The sequence below is a fragment of the Labeo rohita genome, chromosome 1 (assembly GCF_022985175.1).
Source record: "Labeo rohita strain BAU-BD-2019 chromosome 1, IGBB_LRoh.1.0, whole genome shotgun sequence".
NCBI lineage: Eukaryota > Metazoa > Chordata > Actinopteri > Cypriniformes > Cyprinidae > Labeo > Labeo rohita.
In genome coordinates, this window is record NC_066869.1 from 14,486,469 (window position 1) to 14,504,345 (window position 17,877).

General features: G+C 36.8%; 2 protein-coding genes across 9 annotated transcripts; both read right to left on the reverse strand.

The window, feature by feature from the left end:
- Positions 1-27: 27 nt before the first annotated feature.
- golga7ba (golgin A7 family, member Ba) lies at positions 28-9,241 on the reverse strand. 2 transcript variants are annotated; one of them, XM_051116519.1, is made up of 5 exons: positions 9,151-9,241; positions 3,854-3,979; positions 3,245-3,397; positions 2,989-3,090; positions 28-1,531 (listed from the first exon to the last, which is right to left on the reverse strand). In XM_051116519.1, the coding sequence occupies exons 1-5, from the start codon at positions 9,160-9,162 to the stop codon at positions 1,451-1,453; spliced, it is 474 nt and encodes a 157-aa protein (XP_050972476.1). In that variant the 5' UTR covers positions 9,163-9,241; the 3' UTR covers positions 28-1,450. The 2 variants fall into 2 exon arrangements, with proteins under 2 accessions (XP_050972476.1, XP_050972470.1); XM_051116513.1 differs by lacking the exon at positions 9,151-9,241 and adding an exon at positions 7,198-7,427.
- A 676-nt stretch (positions 9,242-9,917) lies between these two features.
- On the reverse strand, positions 9,918-17,417 carry zfyve27 (zinc finger, FYVE domain containing 27). 7 transcript variants are annotated; one of them, XM_051118408.1, is made up of 15 exons: positions 17,255-17,417; positions 16,628-16,858; positions 16,386-16,456; positions 16,096-16,282; positions 15,922-16,017; positions 14,546-14,658; positions 13,574-13,695; positions 13,390-13,461; positions 13,173-13,193; positions 12,988-13,008; positions 12,412-12,468; positions 11,403-11,544; positions 11,264-11,310; positions 11,102-11,183; positions 9,918-11,014 (listed from the first exon to the last, which is right to left on the reverse strand). In XM_051118408.1, the coding sequence occupies exons 2-15, from the start codon at positions 16,855-16,857 to the stop codon at positions 10,947-10,949; spliced, it is 1,329 nt and encodes a 442-aa protein (XP_050974365.1). In that variant the 5' UTR covers position 16,858; positions 17,255-17,417; the 3' UTR covers positions 9,918-10,946. The 7 variants fall into 7 exon arrangements, with proteins under 7 accessions (XP_050974365.1, XP_050974448.1, XP_050974617.1 ...); XM_051118491.1 differs by lacking the exon at positions 13,173-13,193; XM_051118660.1 differs by lacking the exon at positions 12,412-12,468.
- Between the last annotated feature and the right edge of the window lie 460 nt (positions 17,418-17,877).

The following is a 17,877-nucleotide window of genomic DNA, read 5'->3' on the forward strand; positions in this document are numbered from 1 at the left end:
CGTAGCCATGCAATATTTATGGTGTTAACATTAACGAGAACAAAGTATAGCAATAATAAATTGCACAGTTTGACGTGATCTGAGCTAACATTGCTATCGTTAGATTTAATCACCATTAGTAGATGATGTATTGTAAAACTAATTTTTTCAGTTGGTCAGAATGAAACTTACAGACATATAACATACTTGTTCAGATGACATTTTCCAGTGAAACGTCTTATTTTTGACACACTTTCAAGCCCACACATTAAAACAATGTAAATGTAAATCAGTGTAAATCACAGCTTCATGAGGCTTATTGCTTTTATAAAACTGTTACTCCATGTATGTATTAAGGTTTCACAAAATGAAGCAGAGCAAATGAAGTGTAGTGATATTAATAAAAACATTATTCTTCTGCTAAAAAATGTAGTTCCTTTGAAATGGTTGTCTTTGCAACAAAGTGGTTGCGGAGCAATACACAAACATAAACAAAGGTGTATATTTGTAGAGTAATTTACAACAGCTTCCAACTGAGCTCATCCAATCAGAATCAAGAACCGGAACTACCCGTTTTATAAATATATAATAATATCTTAAGAACTTAATGTCCTGTTTTACATAATAGCATTTCTTTTTAGTCAAGTGTAAAATGACTAAATAAAACCCTGTGGAGAAAAATACATTTAAATGAAATGTGGATTAAATACAGAAAAGCAGAACTCGTTCTTTTGACCATCATTGTTGATTTATTTTGCTACACAACAGAAATAGCACTCTCAGCTTCTTTTTCTCTCGATCTTTGCATAAATAGGGGCCAAATGTTCTCAGTAAGAAATGGAAGCTCATGATGAAGGACCATGTGAGGAAGCTCTGGCTCTTGGCAGTCACGTCATCAGGACTCGTTTCTGCTCTGACGACGCGTTATGAGTACAAAGCATGAACGATTAGCACACTATGAAATAAAACAAAATGGTAAAGTCATAAATAGTACCCGTGGAATAAGATGGCAGTGTCTGGGGCCTGTATAAAATATCAGTTTAAGTCTATAAGTCTACAATCTGTCTTCTATTCAGTAATTACAGTGAAAGTGCTCATTTAATTCTCAAACTAAAAAGGATGGAAAATCATGACGATGGAAGACTGTCGTGTGCCGTTCGGCAGCTACATCACAGGCGTTTGTGAGTGAGATTGCATATTACAGTGACAGAAGCTCATGTGCGCTTTACCCAGAATGCTACAGCGAGTGACTGAAGGATGTGCAACGGCTGCAGGTTAGTGAAGGTGCCGGAGGGTGGCGGTAGTGATGACTGAGGTAATGATGAGTTGCTGATCCAACAGCTGATGTGTCTCATGGAGGCAGTTCATGTCAGGTGTGTTTGTGTTTGGCGATGCTGAGCGGTCGCTGTCGTGTCTGTTCAGCGGGCGTCAGTATGAAGGCGTCACATGTGGGCGAGTGTGTGTGCGTGAATCATCGCCCGCTGCTGCTGGTTGTGCTGCTTCCTGAGCTTGAACCGCTGGAGCCGCGATCCTCGTACACACTGATCTCAATCTAACACACATGCCGGTTAAGGGAGTAACATCACATTACACAACCTTACACACACAAACTACTGATTAAAGAAATCAATTTACACATACATGCTCTTACTACACTACTTGCCATTAATATGATTAATGATTAAATTAAGTTTTAATAATTTTGTTGTTTGTTTTTTGTTTTGTTATTAGTTTTACTTAATACTTAAAATTTTATTTAATTTATTTCAAGTAATTGGTATTAGTTAATGATAATAACCCTTGTCCAATTACTGTTTTAAAGCAGTAAAGGCAGAAATATGACAAATGATAGCGAGAGCTTATTAGATATTTTATATTAACTATTGTCTCACATTAAATTAACATAACATGAAAAATAGCAAATTTATTAAACAAAAATGTAAACATAACAAATGTCTGTATGACTCTAAAATGGTGATTTTGGTCTGTCCCACCTTAAAAGTCTTGATAATTAAAATCATAAGACAACATAATTCATCTTTCAACATAATCGGATGATTTAATATTCAATGTATTACAAATAATAAAAAAAATTAAATGTTATATTAATATCTTAATAATGTAATGATGAAAAACAATATGTAGCTTATTTGACATTCATTATAATCGGTTGAATCAATATTCAGTTGCGAAAATTAAAAAATTATTATATACATATGTAATATAAATATTATAAATTATTAATTATGAAGTTAATTACAAAAAACAATATTAAGATTATTTCAGATTTAGCATATTCTGTAAATATATGTATTAATATATACACGCAATGCATTAAATTATAATAAATTAAAAAAAAATTTGCATAAAAATAAATCTTAAATATAGTCATATCTTTATTAATAACTTTAATAAAAACAATATTTAGCTTATTTCACATTCATCATAATCTGTTGAATTGATATTCAATTTTGAAAAATAAAAAATATTATATTTTAATAATTATTTTATATTATTGCATTATATAATATAATAATTATGAAACTAGAAATATTATATGTTGTTATTATTTATGAATTTAATTAGATACTATATTTAGCTTATTTGAGATTTAACATAATATGTTTTTATGCATTGTAAATGTAATTAAAAATGTAATGCATTGTATATATATATATATATATATATATATATATATATATGTGTGTATATGTGTGTGTATATATATATATATAACAAAACTTTATTTATGGAAAAACTACATTTAGCTTATTTGATATTCAACATAATCAGCTGAAATGATAGCAATTTATTCTTAAAAAAGAAAATTAATATATAAGCCCAACAATGTTTGGCTATATCCCACATTTTGTTCACAACCTTGTCTTTAGGGTTGCAATAATTGCAAACCTCACACAAAAAGAAGACTCCACTGACTTTTTGTTCATACACACACACACACACACACACACACACACACACAGTCATTTCCAGACTCTGTAAGGATACGACCCTCATGCCTCTCTCTATAGGGTCTGTGATGAGGAGACCTCGAGGAGCGTAGACCTTCTCATTCTGCTCCTGAATGTACCGTGAGATCTTCTTCAGCACCTGCACAAACACACACACAAGGTGCACTTTTCGCCATGAGCATCATTTTTATTTGCTATAGTTTGCAAAAAACGACACATAAAGTGACCCAAGATAGTATGTTTTATTTTTATATGGCATTTCAGAGTGGGTTTATGTGCAGCTCATGACCTACCTTCTCATAGCGTGTCTCAATGCAAAGGAATATGAGGTAAACTGTGAGGCAGGCCAGACATCCCTCGAGGTAAGACTGGCCTCCAATCTTCTCCGCCTCTGCATAGTAATTATTCAGCGTCTTCACTGTGTCCTCAAACAGGGTCCTCTCAATCTGACCAATCAGATGCAAGGACAAGACGAGTCAGCCAATCAGAGAGCACAAGGGAGTTCACACAAGGACATTATGTGACAGAACTGAATGAGTTTGAATCAAAAACTGAGTGTCATTGTAAAGACATGCCAGAGAGCATGTGATAACACTCAACTGCATCAAAATAATTAAACAGATTGTGTGAATTACACTGAAAGCTGTACATGTTAAACTCCCTCCTGAGTCTTTACTGGGCGTTTGTAACATGATCTCACACCTTTAAACAGCTCTATTATCAGCTCAATTAGCAGCTCATTATGTGTGTGTTGTGTGGAGTTTGCGCACTCAGCAGTGCTTTTGCTGAAGAGCAGAGTTTCCCTGAGTGAAGAGCCTTTTTCTCGTCCTCCCCTTTTACTTGTGTTGTGTCTCTTTTGTTCTGCCCCCTTTACACACACACACACAAACACACACACTTACCCTGCTGTCTAGCTCTGAGGGGAACTTGGTCTGGAACTTGCAGACGGTGCCATCCGTGTAGTCTCTCTGAATGAAGACCTTATTGGCCAGAGATGCACTGTGTCTCAACTCCTGAAGGTTGTGGAACTACAGCAGAGGACGAGAGAGGGTTACAGTGTGCTGCATTCTGATCTAATCATAAATTGGGCTGTTAGATGTTAAACAATGCATGAAAATGGCTCGACGAACGCAGTTTCCTGTCCTCCGTTGTAGCATTTTCTAGAAGTTTGAGCATGAAATTAGCCACTAGCTTTCAGTTATATCACAGCTATGAACTTACTTGCTAGTCAGTGACAGGTGGTATTAGACAATTTATTAGTGTAGTGCAGTGATGACATTGTTAGCTTATCACTTCATTACTTTGAGCTCAAAGAGTAATGCAGCCATGCCATCATCATTAGCTCAGCATAATACAGTGACACCGTCATCATAAGCTCCTACAATAATAGAGTAAAAGAACAAAGAGTAATGCAGTGATGTTTTCATCGTGAGCTCATACAGTTATGCAGTGACGCCATGATCATCAATAACTCATTAATGCAACTTCATTACCATCATTAGCTCATAGAGTAATACAGAGATGTTGTTATCACGTCTGAGTAATTCAGTGATGTCATCATTAGCTCATACTGTAATGCAGTGGTGTCATCATTTTATAGAATATTGCAGTGATTTTACAATTATTAGCTCACAGAGCAATTAAGTGTTGTCATTATCTCAGAGCAATGCAGTGATGTTGTAAGTATCTCAAAGTAATGCAGTGATATCGTTATCTCAGAGTAATGCAGTGATGCCATTATTTCAAAGCATTGCAGTGATGTTGTAAGTATCTCAGAGTAATACAGTGACGTTGTCATTGTCGGAGTAATAGAGTGATGTCATTGTCTCAGCATAATGCAGTGATGATATCATTATCTCAGAGTAATGCAGTGATGTGGTCATTATCTCATAGAGCTGCAATGTCATTATCTTATAAAGTAATGCAGTGATCTTGTAATTATCTCAGAGTATTGTAGTGATTTCATTATCATTAGCTTATTGAGTAATTAGTTGATGTTACCTTTATCTCAGAGTAATGCACTGTTGTCATTATCTGAGTAATGCAGTGATGTAATTATCTCATAAGGTACTGCAGTGATGTCCTTATCTCAGAGTATCATTAGCTCATTGAGTAATTAAGTGATGTCATTATCTCAGAGTAATGCAGTGATGTTATCTAATTAGTGATGATGTCATTATCTCAGAATATTGTAGTGACTTCACTGTCGTTATCTCAGAGTAATGCAGCGATGTTGTCATTATCTCAGAATATTGCAGTGATTTCATTATCATTACCTCACTGAGTAATTAAGTGATGTCTTTATCTCAGATTATTTTAGAAAGTTCATTATCATCAGCTCATAGAGTAATGCAGTGATGTTATCTCATTATCATTATCTCAGAGTATTGTAGTGATTTCATTATCATTATCTCATAGAGTAATTCAGTGATGCAGTCATTATCTCTTATAGTAATGCAGCAATGTCATTATCTCATAAAGTAATGCAGTGACGTAATTATCTCAGAGTAATGCAGTGATTTCATTATCTCATAAAGTAATGCAGTGATGTAATTATCTTATAGAGTAATGCAGTGTTGTTATTATCTCAAAGCAATGTAGTGATGTTGTAATTTCCTCATAAAGTAATGCAGTGATGTTTTTGTCATTAGTTCATACAGTAATGCAGCAATATTGTGATTTACTCAAAGTAATGAAGTGACATGTTCATCATTAGCTCATCACTGCATTACTCCAAGCTATTGATAACACTACATTTTGTAAGCTGATGATACGAATGCTTGTAGAGTAAAGCAGTCATGTTATCATTACTTCACACAGTAATGCAGTGCTGTCGTTATTAACTTACAGAGTAATCCAGTGATGACCTTATAATTTAATGGACACTTCATTGCCTGTATCCACACACACACACACACAGAGGGACTGACCATCTGTCACTGCCAACACACACACACTAACATCAGCATGACTCGTGGGTCCTTCCATCCCCCACTGCTTCCCTGTGTTCTCACCTCTTCTCTTGCAGTACCACTAATGTTCATACACTGGAAGACGATAATAAGAAAAGGCACTCCATAACGAACTACACTGATCTCAACTGTCAGAGTGGCTCTGCTAGCACACCGACATGTAAAAGGACATGACTGTGTTATTCTTTATCTCCGGAAGCTGAAGGTCAGATAAAGACTATTCCGACTGCAAGGGACAGTATAATTACCAAGGCAGTCCTGACAACCTGTTATTTAAAAACAGACTCTGTTTTAGCAGCAGGGCCTGTCAGCGCATGGCTCCTTCTGATATAGTAACAGGCTGAGACAGCACGCGCTGGTTTAAACACACACACACAGCTCGTGCGTGCTGTGGACGCGATCAATCTCTGGCACTTAACATTTGCACAGATCTCAAGAATTCTTGCACAGCTCAGATGAAGGCATATCCGGTGTCAAATTAATGCACAACACGACATTAACCTGTTGAACTCCTCAAAAATGTACTCAGAGGGATCTAGAACTAAAAGACGTTGACTAAAGATAATGAAAGAATGGCACTTCAATATAAACCATTGTATTCAGTTATTAACTCATATTGCATGGTGCTTCAAACAATACATGGAAGTAACACCTTTTGTTTTGGAACATGTAGCATGCTAGCACCATGTTTTAAATAACGTAGCAGTTCTATGTAAACACCATGGTACAATACCATCTGATACCACCACTGTACTATGTTACCGCTACTTTTGTACGAGTAAACCGAGACTTCTCACGACTAAACGCTCTGGGCTGTTGTTGTTAAACGCCTCGTTAATTATGCATGCAATCCGCTCTCGGTAACTGTCTCAGAAAGCTGAGAGACACTGTTACCGACTCCCGCGAGCACAACCGATCGATCGCGAGGAGACGATCATTTAACACACACTCACCGCTGATACCAAATATATCAAAACACAATCTAATCAGCCGGCGTATCCTGTACAGAACGATTATCGACCGTTACCCCGAGGAGTACGTTTGTTTAAACAAAGAGATCTCGCGCTCGAACCACAACATCACGCGCGCGTTCAAGGTTACTCGGCGGGACGGCGGGCACACGTCTGACACTAAAATAAACCTCGGAATAACTTGTGAAACCACACTTAAATCCTAACCATACTGAACACAACCACATGAAATCACAGCAGGAAATCAAATATCGCCAGTTTTATCACTTTTTAATTAGGGAAATGAAAGAAAAAAACGCTTACAGATTCGTGGCAGTACGGGAGTTTTGTTCGTTCTGTCGCTGTCCGCGGTGCTGAAATCATTCCTGATCCGGTCACCGTTGAAAGAGACGCACAAACACTCTATCTGCTTTCGCTAAAAGAGCTTATCGACCCGTGGACAGTCGCTTTTATCCCCTTTGATGTCCAGCTGCGCGCTCGGCTACGTCACACGCGCACTGCTTGCGCTCATTTAAATATGGCACCAGATCCCTCTGACTCTATACAGGAGCCTTTGTCATTCTGAGTGACGAACACAATGCTTTAAAAGCATAAGATCAAGCATTTGATCAACGGCATGTCAGGCAATCATGAGACTAAACGGGACATTCTAAAACGCTTGATGTGGTGTATAATGCGTTAATGTATTTGTTTTTATGATGTAACGCACGTTACATAACCAGATTACTTTTCAAGTACCTAGTAAAGTAACGCATTACTTTTTAATTTATAAGTAAATATCTGAGTTACTTTTTCAAATAAGTAACGCCATGTATTGGGAAAACAACAGTTTTAGACTAACTGTATAGTTTTTTAGAGTAACTGTAGTTGTAGACCAACTGTGAACGTGCATCTGCTCAACTCACTTGCACAAAAACAGATGCGGTATTCTTTAAAATGAATAAAAACAGCGAAACGCAAACTAAAAATATGAGCAAAACCTGCAATAATTAAATATGTTAAATAAGACAAATATATTTTATATATTTAATCCCATTTTATTTACCAATGCCTTTGCTTTGTCCTTTTCCAACTCAATTATATTCATAAGAAAAAATGACTTTAGATGAACACAATATTGTTTTATTATATTGTTTTATTAGAGTGTTGAATTTTCTTCTCCCGCATCCTATTCATCATGCAGTCAAGAATAAAGGGTTTGTTTGAGCACGAATTTACATTTCCTTAAGCCTGAAGGAATGAAAGGGCTTTCACATTTGCCAAAATTAGAGCATTTTTTATATTAAAAACAAACAAGCAAGCCCAGATGAGAAAAAGGAATGCAAAAGTAACGTAACTCATAAACGTAATGTAATTAGTTACTTTTTAGGGAGTAAGGCATTATTGTAATGCATTACTTTTAAAAGTAACTTTCCCCAACGCTGGTCTTAACGCATTAACGCGTTTTCCTTATAACGGGTTTCTATTGGTGAAACGCTGAACGCGTAATTAAACACGTTGCGTTCGTATTCTGGGCTCATCTGATTGTATAGTATGCCTTTTTAAGTTTTGTTCTTTTAAAAACACTGTATTAACGCTTTACGCCACGTTAAGCGTTTTAGAACTTACCCTATAAACAACTAGAGAGAACCTGAAACCACTAGTAAAAATGTGTATTTTTCACACTTCATCACACTGTATTTTTACAAAAATTGAGTAACATGAATTTAAAAATGATTTAGTATCTGCTATCTCGCTCTTACACTCTCATTGCATGCAAAATAAATAAAAAAGGTTATGCTCAGTGCCAACATTACTTCTTAACTAGTCTGCTAGAATAAATGAGGTAAATCTCTACCTGATCACACCCTTTAAAATCGTGGTAACATAGTTCAACTCAGTCACAATAAATAACATTTGACTAAAACCAGTTCATTCTGATTACCCTATTATGGCTTTATCCATCTATCTAGCCATGCCCGATGGTCAGTTGATAGTTCACTTGTAGCTGCTCTAGCGTTTCACTCTCTGTATTGAATGTTTATTTTATTCAATGCATTGTGGGCTAAGCACCAATCATAGCTGATGATGTTTTTTAAAACGAAGCGTGAAAGCGGAGACAGAGCTATTCGCGTTGCCTGTAACGTCACGTACTGATCCATTATGTCCATCCCAGATTTAAATTATCAAAATGACGCCGCGATTCAGACGGTATCTTACAAAAACGGGTCTTATAAACACACCTGGAAGAAAAATTATGTATGTTGTGTTTCTCACCTCTGTGGCCATGTTGCCATGCGAGCTCGAGATGCCTGTCCCGGTGCTGAAACGGGTTGATGGGAATAAACGTTTGCGCTTGGGGATAAACGGAGAGGGGGCGGGGCCGGAAACAATCACACAATGTAATGACGCGCGAAGGGAGGAGCAACTGATGCCGCTTTCGAAAATACGGTTCAGCCAAGTCGTATGTTTCGGGTACGACAGCCCATACAGAAATAACAAATATTACGATATAAATTTGTTAGAGATCACTAAAGGACGCTCAAGAAGAGAAGTCCCGTTTGCCTGAGGAGGTAACCATAGCAACAGTACGCCAGAACGAGCGATTTTCCATATACAACGCTTGGGAGAACGACAACCACCACTATACCTTATATTATAGAGGTGCAAAACACAGATATAACCACAAAAACGTAGTTTTTTAAAATGTCTTTAAGGTAAATGGCAGTTAGCCAACTGTAGGAGAGGCGCCAAAACACAGGTTTGGTTGAGAATCAACAGACGGTGGCGCGAAATTTCCTCACAGAAAATCCACACAGCTATATTCATATTTAAATTGTTTATTTCCGTAACAGTAACTTTAACCAAGGAAACAGATGGTGTTATACTATGGATAACTTCCCCAATAGATCTGAATTTATGTTTAAATAGCAGTAGTACGACATACATAGATCTCTAACCGTTAAAACACTGGTTTTACATTCAACCTTGGCTTAAAGACAAACAGACAAATAAAATGACACGAACACAGCTCATTCTTTCAACAACAATGTGAACAGGAGAACTCTAGGGAATGATTTGCTGATAGACTAATATAATAGCATTATTTGCATTAGTATAAATGTTTTTGAGGGTGTCCCAACAACAAACGTACATATAAATTAAAGCTTTTTCAGATAAAATTACACAAATTATGTAACCAACAATCATGGGTTCAAGCAGATAAGCAGCTAGCAGAAGGTTGAATTGCAACAGATTAGTCAAAAGGGTTATGAGAAAAAGAAACTGACTGATTTTCTTCCACTGATGTCAACTAATTACATTTGACACTATGTGGTACAGTATAGGATGCTCAAATCCATTGGTTTTGGCATCCAATTCAATAGACTATTTCACTAGATGTAAACAACACTGGTCCAGAAGCGCTTCCTGTTTTTTTTGTTTTTTATTTCACATATACAAATACATCTTAAAGGTGCTAATGTAACATTTTCATCCAGTCAAATGTTATGTTGGTTGTATTTTTTTGTGATGTTTGTGTAAAGTTTAAAAAAAAAGAAACAGGAAGTGTATCGGTACCAGTATGTTTACATCTAGCGAAATGGTCTATAAATAACCAACATCATTGTAATGGTCTTCAACAGGGCCTTTGATATTAACCTGATATTCCACCAAGGACTCAAATTCTGGAAAGTGATGTCATAAGGTATGATGAAACTACAGCATTTGATGTCACAGCAAAGTGAGGTCCAAGTAAACCAATCAGTCTTGGTGTCAGGCTTTGATAAATAAAAGTGTCGACTAGGGAAAGCAGCATATTCTTAGGAAAAGTTCACCTTTTGATGTAAAGGAGCTCATGTATGGGTCACAAGTTTTGGACAGACAAAAAACTCTGAAGAACCTCAGGAAGAGAGTTGAGGCAACATAACCTGCAGGATTTTAGTCTTCCATCTGAAATGCTCCACAGTGAAGGAAAGAAACAGCAAGAATCACTGAAGTAGCCATGTGAAGTTCTTCTAGTTTCTTGTATAGGATTGCAATGGTGAAAGATTATTTCAGGATGAAGGTCAATCCTACTTGGTGCTGAGGAAAGTATTACACATAGAGCAAACAAACACAGTCTCTCTTTGGGCTTCGGGAGCTGAAGAGTGAGAGAAAGAAAAAGAAGAGTGTGTAAATCCATCTCCAATAAAACATTTTTTACAAAACTCACATGCTCTTCTCATACCTGTGGCTCCCATACTCGATCTGAACACTTTATACGAGCAACAGCGGGAGCAAAAGCTGACACCACAGTTACTGCAGTTTCTCTAGAAAAAGTAAAACAATCACGTGATTACAACATCACATAAGTTTAAAAGCTCAACGGGATGAAGATCAAAGGCCATACCCTTTTCTTTAAAACAGAAAACGCTGAATTGCACTGGGAGCAGTTACCTGTGGAAGGACGAAAAGAAAATAATGGTTTTAAAGATGGATATAATATTGAATGGTGAAAAAGTATTAAGTACAAAAAGATTTATAGTGACCGGTGGTGTTGGTAGGGACACGCTTGCGAAGTTTTTCAGTGAGTTTGGAAACTTTACTGCGGATGGGCTCATTTCTGCTCAGCAGCCCGTTATCAGACACGGTGTCAAACTCAGGAACACCAGAAGACACATCCTCATCATCCTAACAGAGAAAAACACATCGAACAACAGAGATGAGTTATGAGTTATCATATTCATACCTAGAAGAAATGAGAGTTGACAGATCTGAACCCATTAGCTCTCATGTTCAGCTCAACACCAAAAGATCTTTCCCTTCACCCTCTAATGGATATTTTCCACATTTGTAAAGATCAATGACTTGATTTTTCCAAATTAGATGAACAAGGTATATGTTTTCGACTAAAATTCTTTTTAATCCAGATCATTTTGTCATTGACCCATATACATAAATCAGTGCACTCTGCACTCTCCTCATGTGAAGGTGTGTGAAGGTTTTCTCTTTGTGTTAGTTCCGGTCTGTATATAGAGGGCTTTGGGTATAGAGATCAGATTTACTGAAGTCATTAGAAACAGATGAATCCCCCCACCTGTAGCGGCACGTGTGACGACTTCTGTAAATCTGACCCATGTTTGTTGCTGCTGAGCTTCGTTTCCTGCAGTCATCCGATGACCCATGAGGGGTCTCAGATTTCTGTGCTGTACAGCACTTAACACCATAAAAACAACACAAGCCCTCAAAATACAGGCTCTAGTGAAGGTTGGGCACACTTCAAATACATTAATTCAATTCAGATGCCAAATAAATAAATGCATTTCATAAAGTAGCCCATCTCATCACTATGTTTGTTAGTAGACATTCCCAACCTTTCTCATAATAAGACCTTGCAAAATAAATAGTGTGACAATCCACCTTGAGCTGAAAGAAGTTTCACCAAGTAACCGTTTCCTGTGACATCACTGTTAATAGAAGCCACCGAAATGATTAAAGGCACGAGGGGGGTGTGGTTAGAACACCTAGAGATCATAATTGACAGGTGTGTGTGGGCACCTTACGGGCTCTCCATCTCCTTGCAATCTTTGGTAGAAAATAGGTTACAGGCCACCCCTATATTCAAAACACGGGCCAGACAGATTTACAACGGTCATGCCTCTTATAACAAGATGTATTCTAATATAATTCTTGATGAAGTATTAGATCTGGATTTGATCTAGATCCGATCTAGATCCACTGCGCAACATATCTGAGGTTATTTGGAGATGCTGAGATAAATGCGATACATCTGACTTTAAATTCACACCTGAACACAGTCATACAAGACATACAGGTGAATCTCACAAACATATTTCCAGTTCACATTTCACCCCATGAGTGAAATAAAATATAGTCTGCTTAAAGACAGTAAAGCATCCATTATATATATTTAAATAATCTAAATCTTAGGTTTTGTGAGATGCACCCAACTAAATCTAATAATCATACACTAATTATTCATACATCAACCTGTGCACATGCATTCAAGGTATTTACATTAATGCAAAAACATGCACACGCACATACACACAAAGACAGGATATTTCTTCACTCATTTCGACTTTTAATTCTCTCAGTTATTCTATTACTCACCACTAAAGCCAGAGGAGTTTCCTTGGAGAGCAGAGTAAAGGTCAGAGGTCAGACATGTACACAGACACTACACTACACAATTAAATCTACTTGGTCAATAAGAATGATGAAATCTACACTTATAAACACACACACACTATTTCTGCATTTCATACATCTCCACACCACTAGAGGGAGCAACTTACCGGCAGAACAAGCTGAGATTCCTTGAGCAGGCAAACAGCAGAAATGGGAGAACATGTCAGAAAAAGAAACAGACAGATAGACAGACAGACAGACAGACAGATAGATAGACAGATGAACAGATAGATAGATAGACGAACAGATGATAGATAGATGGACAGAAGATAGCTAGATAGACAGATAGATAGATAGACAGATAGATAAATAGTTTTTCCTGACCTCTATGGCATCTTTAAACTCATCATCAGGCTCCGCCTCCTCTGCCTCTTCAATGTTGCCAGGAGACAGATCCTGATCAGGAAGCACATATAAGGAATTAAGTCAATCTGGACTAGAAATAGAGATCTGGTGTCTAGATGTGTTTATGGTTGTATTAAGTATACATGTTTTAATTCTCTCTCACCTCCACACTGGTTGGAGTGGGTGTGCGTTCCAACAGATGTGCCTGATCTGGGTCACATGGTTCAGTTTCCTCTGCAGGCTGGACTCGACTTGGGTGAACAAACTGCTTCAGCTCCAAAAGAACTATAGGGAGAAACACAAGGGAACTGTGTGAGAATGTGTGCTTTCCTGAAACTGAACAAAAATATTTAATGTGTATGTACACTACCAGTCAAAAGATTTATAATGTTTTTTTTTGTTTGTTTTTTTTTAAAGAGGTCTCAGCAAAAACAGTAATATTGTGAAATATTTTTACTATTTAAAATAACTGTTTTCTATTTGAATAATGTAATTTATTCCTGTGATTTCGAAGCTGAATTTTGAGCATCATTACTCCAGTCACATGATCCTTCAGAAATCATTCTAATATTCTGATTTGCTGCTCAGAAATATTTATTATTATGTTGAAAACAGCTTAAATAATTTTTAAGGTTTCTTTGATGAATATAAAGTTCAGAAGACAGCATTTATCTGAAAATCTTTAAATGCTGATCTTTGGATCTTTTTATTAAGCAAAGAATCTGGAAAAAAATTTACTCAACTGTTTTAAATATTAAGAAGAAGAATAATAAAAAATGTTTTTTTCTGAACAGCAAATCAGCATATTAGAACGATTTCTGAAGAATCACTGAAGAGTAATGATGCTAAAACAATTTAGCTTTGATCACAGGAAAAAATTACATAAAATATATTCAAATAGAAAAGAGTTCTTTTAAATAGTAAAAATATTTTAAAATGTTACTGTTTTTGCTGTACTTTAGATCAAATAAATGCAAGCTTGGCGAGCAGAAGAGACTTCTTTAAAAAACATAAAAAATCTTACTGTTCAAAAACTTTTGACTAGTAGTGTATATTCAGAAATTGTTTTAATATCAGCATATAGTCAGTTTTGTATTTACTTGTCACCTGAGGGTGATGCCATGTCTTTACTGACCTCTACAGAAGTTTCGGTTCCACAGAAAGAGGATGCTATTGATTACAGACAGACTTAAACCAACCGGAGCCGTATACATCAAACAAACCGCTGTCAGGAGAGAGCCGTAAAACCTACACACATACGCAGAATAACTCATATAATCAACTACACTTTGCAGTTAGCTGACATTTTTTCTATTTTATTAGACATTTTGCATTACAAAATAAAAAAAGACAACAGAAACTAGACTAAAACAACACATTACCTGTATGAATAATACTACATTATATATGTAAACCGCAGTTAGTGTCCATCAGTTATTGTTAGGTTAGTATTGCTGCACAAATCGTTTATAAAAATGTACCATGTTAACTGTAATTTCTGCCAAAATTCCATATTTGTGATCCTGAACCACAAAACCAGTCATTTATACATCATCTGAATAAAAAAGCTTTCCATTGATGTGATTTGTTAGAATAGGACAATATTTGGCCATAGATACATCTATTTGAAAATCTGAAATCTGGAACCAAAAAATCTAAATATTGAGAAAATCGCCTTTAAAATTGTCAAAATGAAGTTCATAGCAATGCATATTACTGATCAAAAATTAAGTTTTGAGATATTTATGGTAGGAAATCTACAAAATATCTTGATGGAACATGATCTTTACCTAATATCCTAATATTTTTTGGCATCAAAGAAAAATCAATAATTTTGACCCATACAATGTATTGTTGGCTATTGCTACAAATATACCTGTGCTACTTCCGACTGGTTTTGTGGTCCAGAGTCACATTTGTGTCATTCTGTATCAAACCAACCAAATTTTAGAAACTTCCCTGGCTACAACTTTGTTCATATTTTATCTGAAGAGATAAACAATGATAAAAGCCAAAATATTCAAATGCCAGTGATGATCATTTACTGAGTAATACACTATTTTAACTCAAGAATTATTAAAGACATCTTAATATCATTTTAGATTTTGCTTCTTAAACATTTCTTTTCCTATCTTCATTAGTAAGGCCCTATATGGTTCAATCCCAGAGAGATGAGGATCTCAATGTGGCTAAATTGTTAAACTGTAAACCAAATGTGGGTCAAAAGCTGATGCTTTATGGATTAAAATGAGGTATATCTGAAAAAGAAATAACATTTCTTTCATCAATGTAAAACCATTATAAATTTAATAGGATTATTTTCATCATATTATTTTTTTTTTTGTGGACAGTGGTAGTTAATACCAAGTTCACTGAAGTAACAAGGTAACAATAAATTAACAAAAATGCATTGAGTATTTTGGCAGAATCTATGATTAGAAGGTAAATTGTCACAAATAAACATCCATACTTGTGTTTCTATGTGCGGAGTGACATTTGCGTTATACTCACATGGAGGACATGGCATGGCTCTCCCAGTACAGCACTTTATACACAGATTCTGCACACACACACGCCTGGGTCAACAGCTCATCTATTCGTTTCAGCCTGTAACACAAACAAGTCTTCATCTCACAGTCTCAGTGCTGATTTCATATCTCAAATGTCACTGTTCCGTCCACTCACATGTCCTTGACCTCCAGCACGGCCTCCTGTTTGCTCATGTGGACCGTCTGCAGGTCTCGTCGCTGCACCGCATAGTGTTTCTTCTTCTGAACCACCACCTCACTGCTCACACTCTGGCAACGGTTGCCAAGGTACCCCAGCACAGCCGGAGCAGAGACGGCCAGCAGCAGCAGAGTGACCCACGCACCTGAGGACATTTTTAACCCAGGAGACACTCAGTTATCCCTGCATTATATTACACCTCTACAGAATATATGCACACATGCACACGTCATCTACTCATGTCTCACCTTCACTCAGAGTGAGGAAGAGGATGTTGAGCAGAACGCAGCTCAACAGGGAACACAGCGGCATCCTCCACCTGAAAACAAAAAGAGCTGAATACTGGATACATGCAGCAGCGTCAATAATTCAGAGATGCATTTGGAGCAAAAACAAAAGCCTTCTCATGAGAGTCACATGACACAGCCAACTAAAGTACAGGCAGAAGTTCTCAGTGCAGAAAGTGTGATTATTATGGGACGTCTCTCACCCGAGCAGGTACCGAAGCACCTCCAGCGTGTCTGTGACGGGCTCCAGGAAGATGGCCATCCGCTTAAAGGAGATCACCATGTTCAGCAGGTCAAAGGTCAGCGCTCTGGGGCTGCCCAGATCAGAGCTGCTGTCTATGGAGGACGCGTCCTTAGCGGGCAGCTGGGTCAGTTCGGCCCGGTCGCCGCTCACCTGTGTTGGGTCCTGAGGAGAGGAGGCTGTGCACTGCATGCTGGGAAATCAGAGATCATGATTATGAGGATTCAAAGACTGTGTTTATCTGTATACACACGTGACAGTCAAGAGACTCATATTTGTGAAAGAAATTAAATCTGATGCCTGACAGTTTATTTAAAAGCTTTAATGATTTAATCGAAATCAATAAGCAACGTCAAATCCAGCAGACTTGTGTAACAAACATTAAAAACATATGAACAGATGTAAGAGTCAATTCAACGGATGTCAAACAGATTTGATAAACACACAATGACTATTTTTACAATAAAAATACATTAAATTCTTAGTTATGAAAGTAAAAAACAAATATTTAACTAGAAAAACATAAAACGTCATTTAAATCATATAAACATCAACCAGAAGAAAACACTCAAACACAACAGTGACATACCTTTTAATCCTTAAAACGCCGTCTTCTGTCACTACAGAGTCATTAAGAAGTCTTTAACGTGCATTAATGTCGATAAATAATATATTAATACCTTTAAACTGTATAAAAACGCTGAACTATCGCTTATGTCTAGCGACTTCTGCTTCCTCGATTCACAGGCTGATGTGTGGATGTCAGAGCGCGATGATGATCGAGTGTCAGGAAGAGCAGAAGAGCGCCGATCACATCGATGTGACACAGAAATGACTGTCAGCAGTTACATTTTTCTGTCTGTTTTGCCATTTTTAATCTATTGCTTAATCTACAAGTGCCATTTCTACAAAATTAACTTAAAACGTATTTTTTTCATTGCTAAAGAAAGTAATTTTCACTTAGCAAAAAGCTACTGTGTAGACTGTTTTTGTGGCTTAATTCAGGTTTGCCAACTCTCACGCATTTGGCGTGAGACACACGCTTTCAGGCTCTGTCTCACGCTCTCACTCTGCCCATATAAATGTCACGCCAAAAAGTTTCAGCATTTAAATGTTGTAAGTTTTAATACTAAATTCCGTTTTGGCGCACGTAATGTGGCGTAAATAGTAAAATGTAGTGCTTCTGTTAACGCGTCGCCGCCACACGGTCAC

Excerpts from the sequence above, each read along its gene's own strand:
- golga7ba (XM_051116513.1), bottom strand. The coding sequence starts at position 7,257 with ATGATTTCAGCACCGCGGACAGCGACAGAACGAACAAAACTCCCGTAC. Across the intron at positions 3,398-3,853 it reads CCTCAGAGCTAGACAGCAGG|ATTGAGAGGACCCTGTTTGA; the intron begins GTAAGTGTGTGT and ends CTGATTGGTCAG. Across the intron at positions 1,532-2,988 it reads TAGAGAGAGGCATGAGGGTC|ATTGAGATCAGTGTGTACGA; the intron begins GTATCCTTACAG and ends CATGTGTGTTAG.
- zfyve27 (XM_051118408.1), bottom strand. The coding sequence starts at position 16,857 with ATGCAGTGCACAGCCTCCTCTCCTCAGGACCCAACACAGGTGAGCGGC. Across the intron at positions 14,659-15,921 it reads AGCCATGCCATGTCCTCCAT|GTTTTACGGCTCTCTCCTGA; the intron begins GTGAGTATAACG and ends GTATGTGTGTAG. Across the intron at positions 13,194-13,389 it reads AGTTTAAAGATGCCATAGAG|GAATCTCAGCTTGTTCTGCC; the intron begins GTCAGGAAAAAC and ends TGCCTGCTCAAG.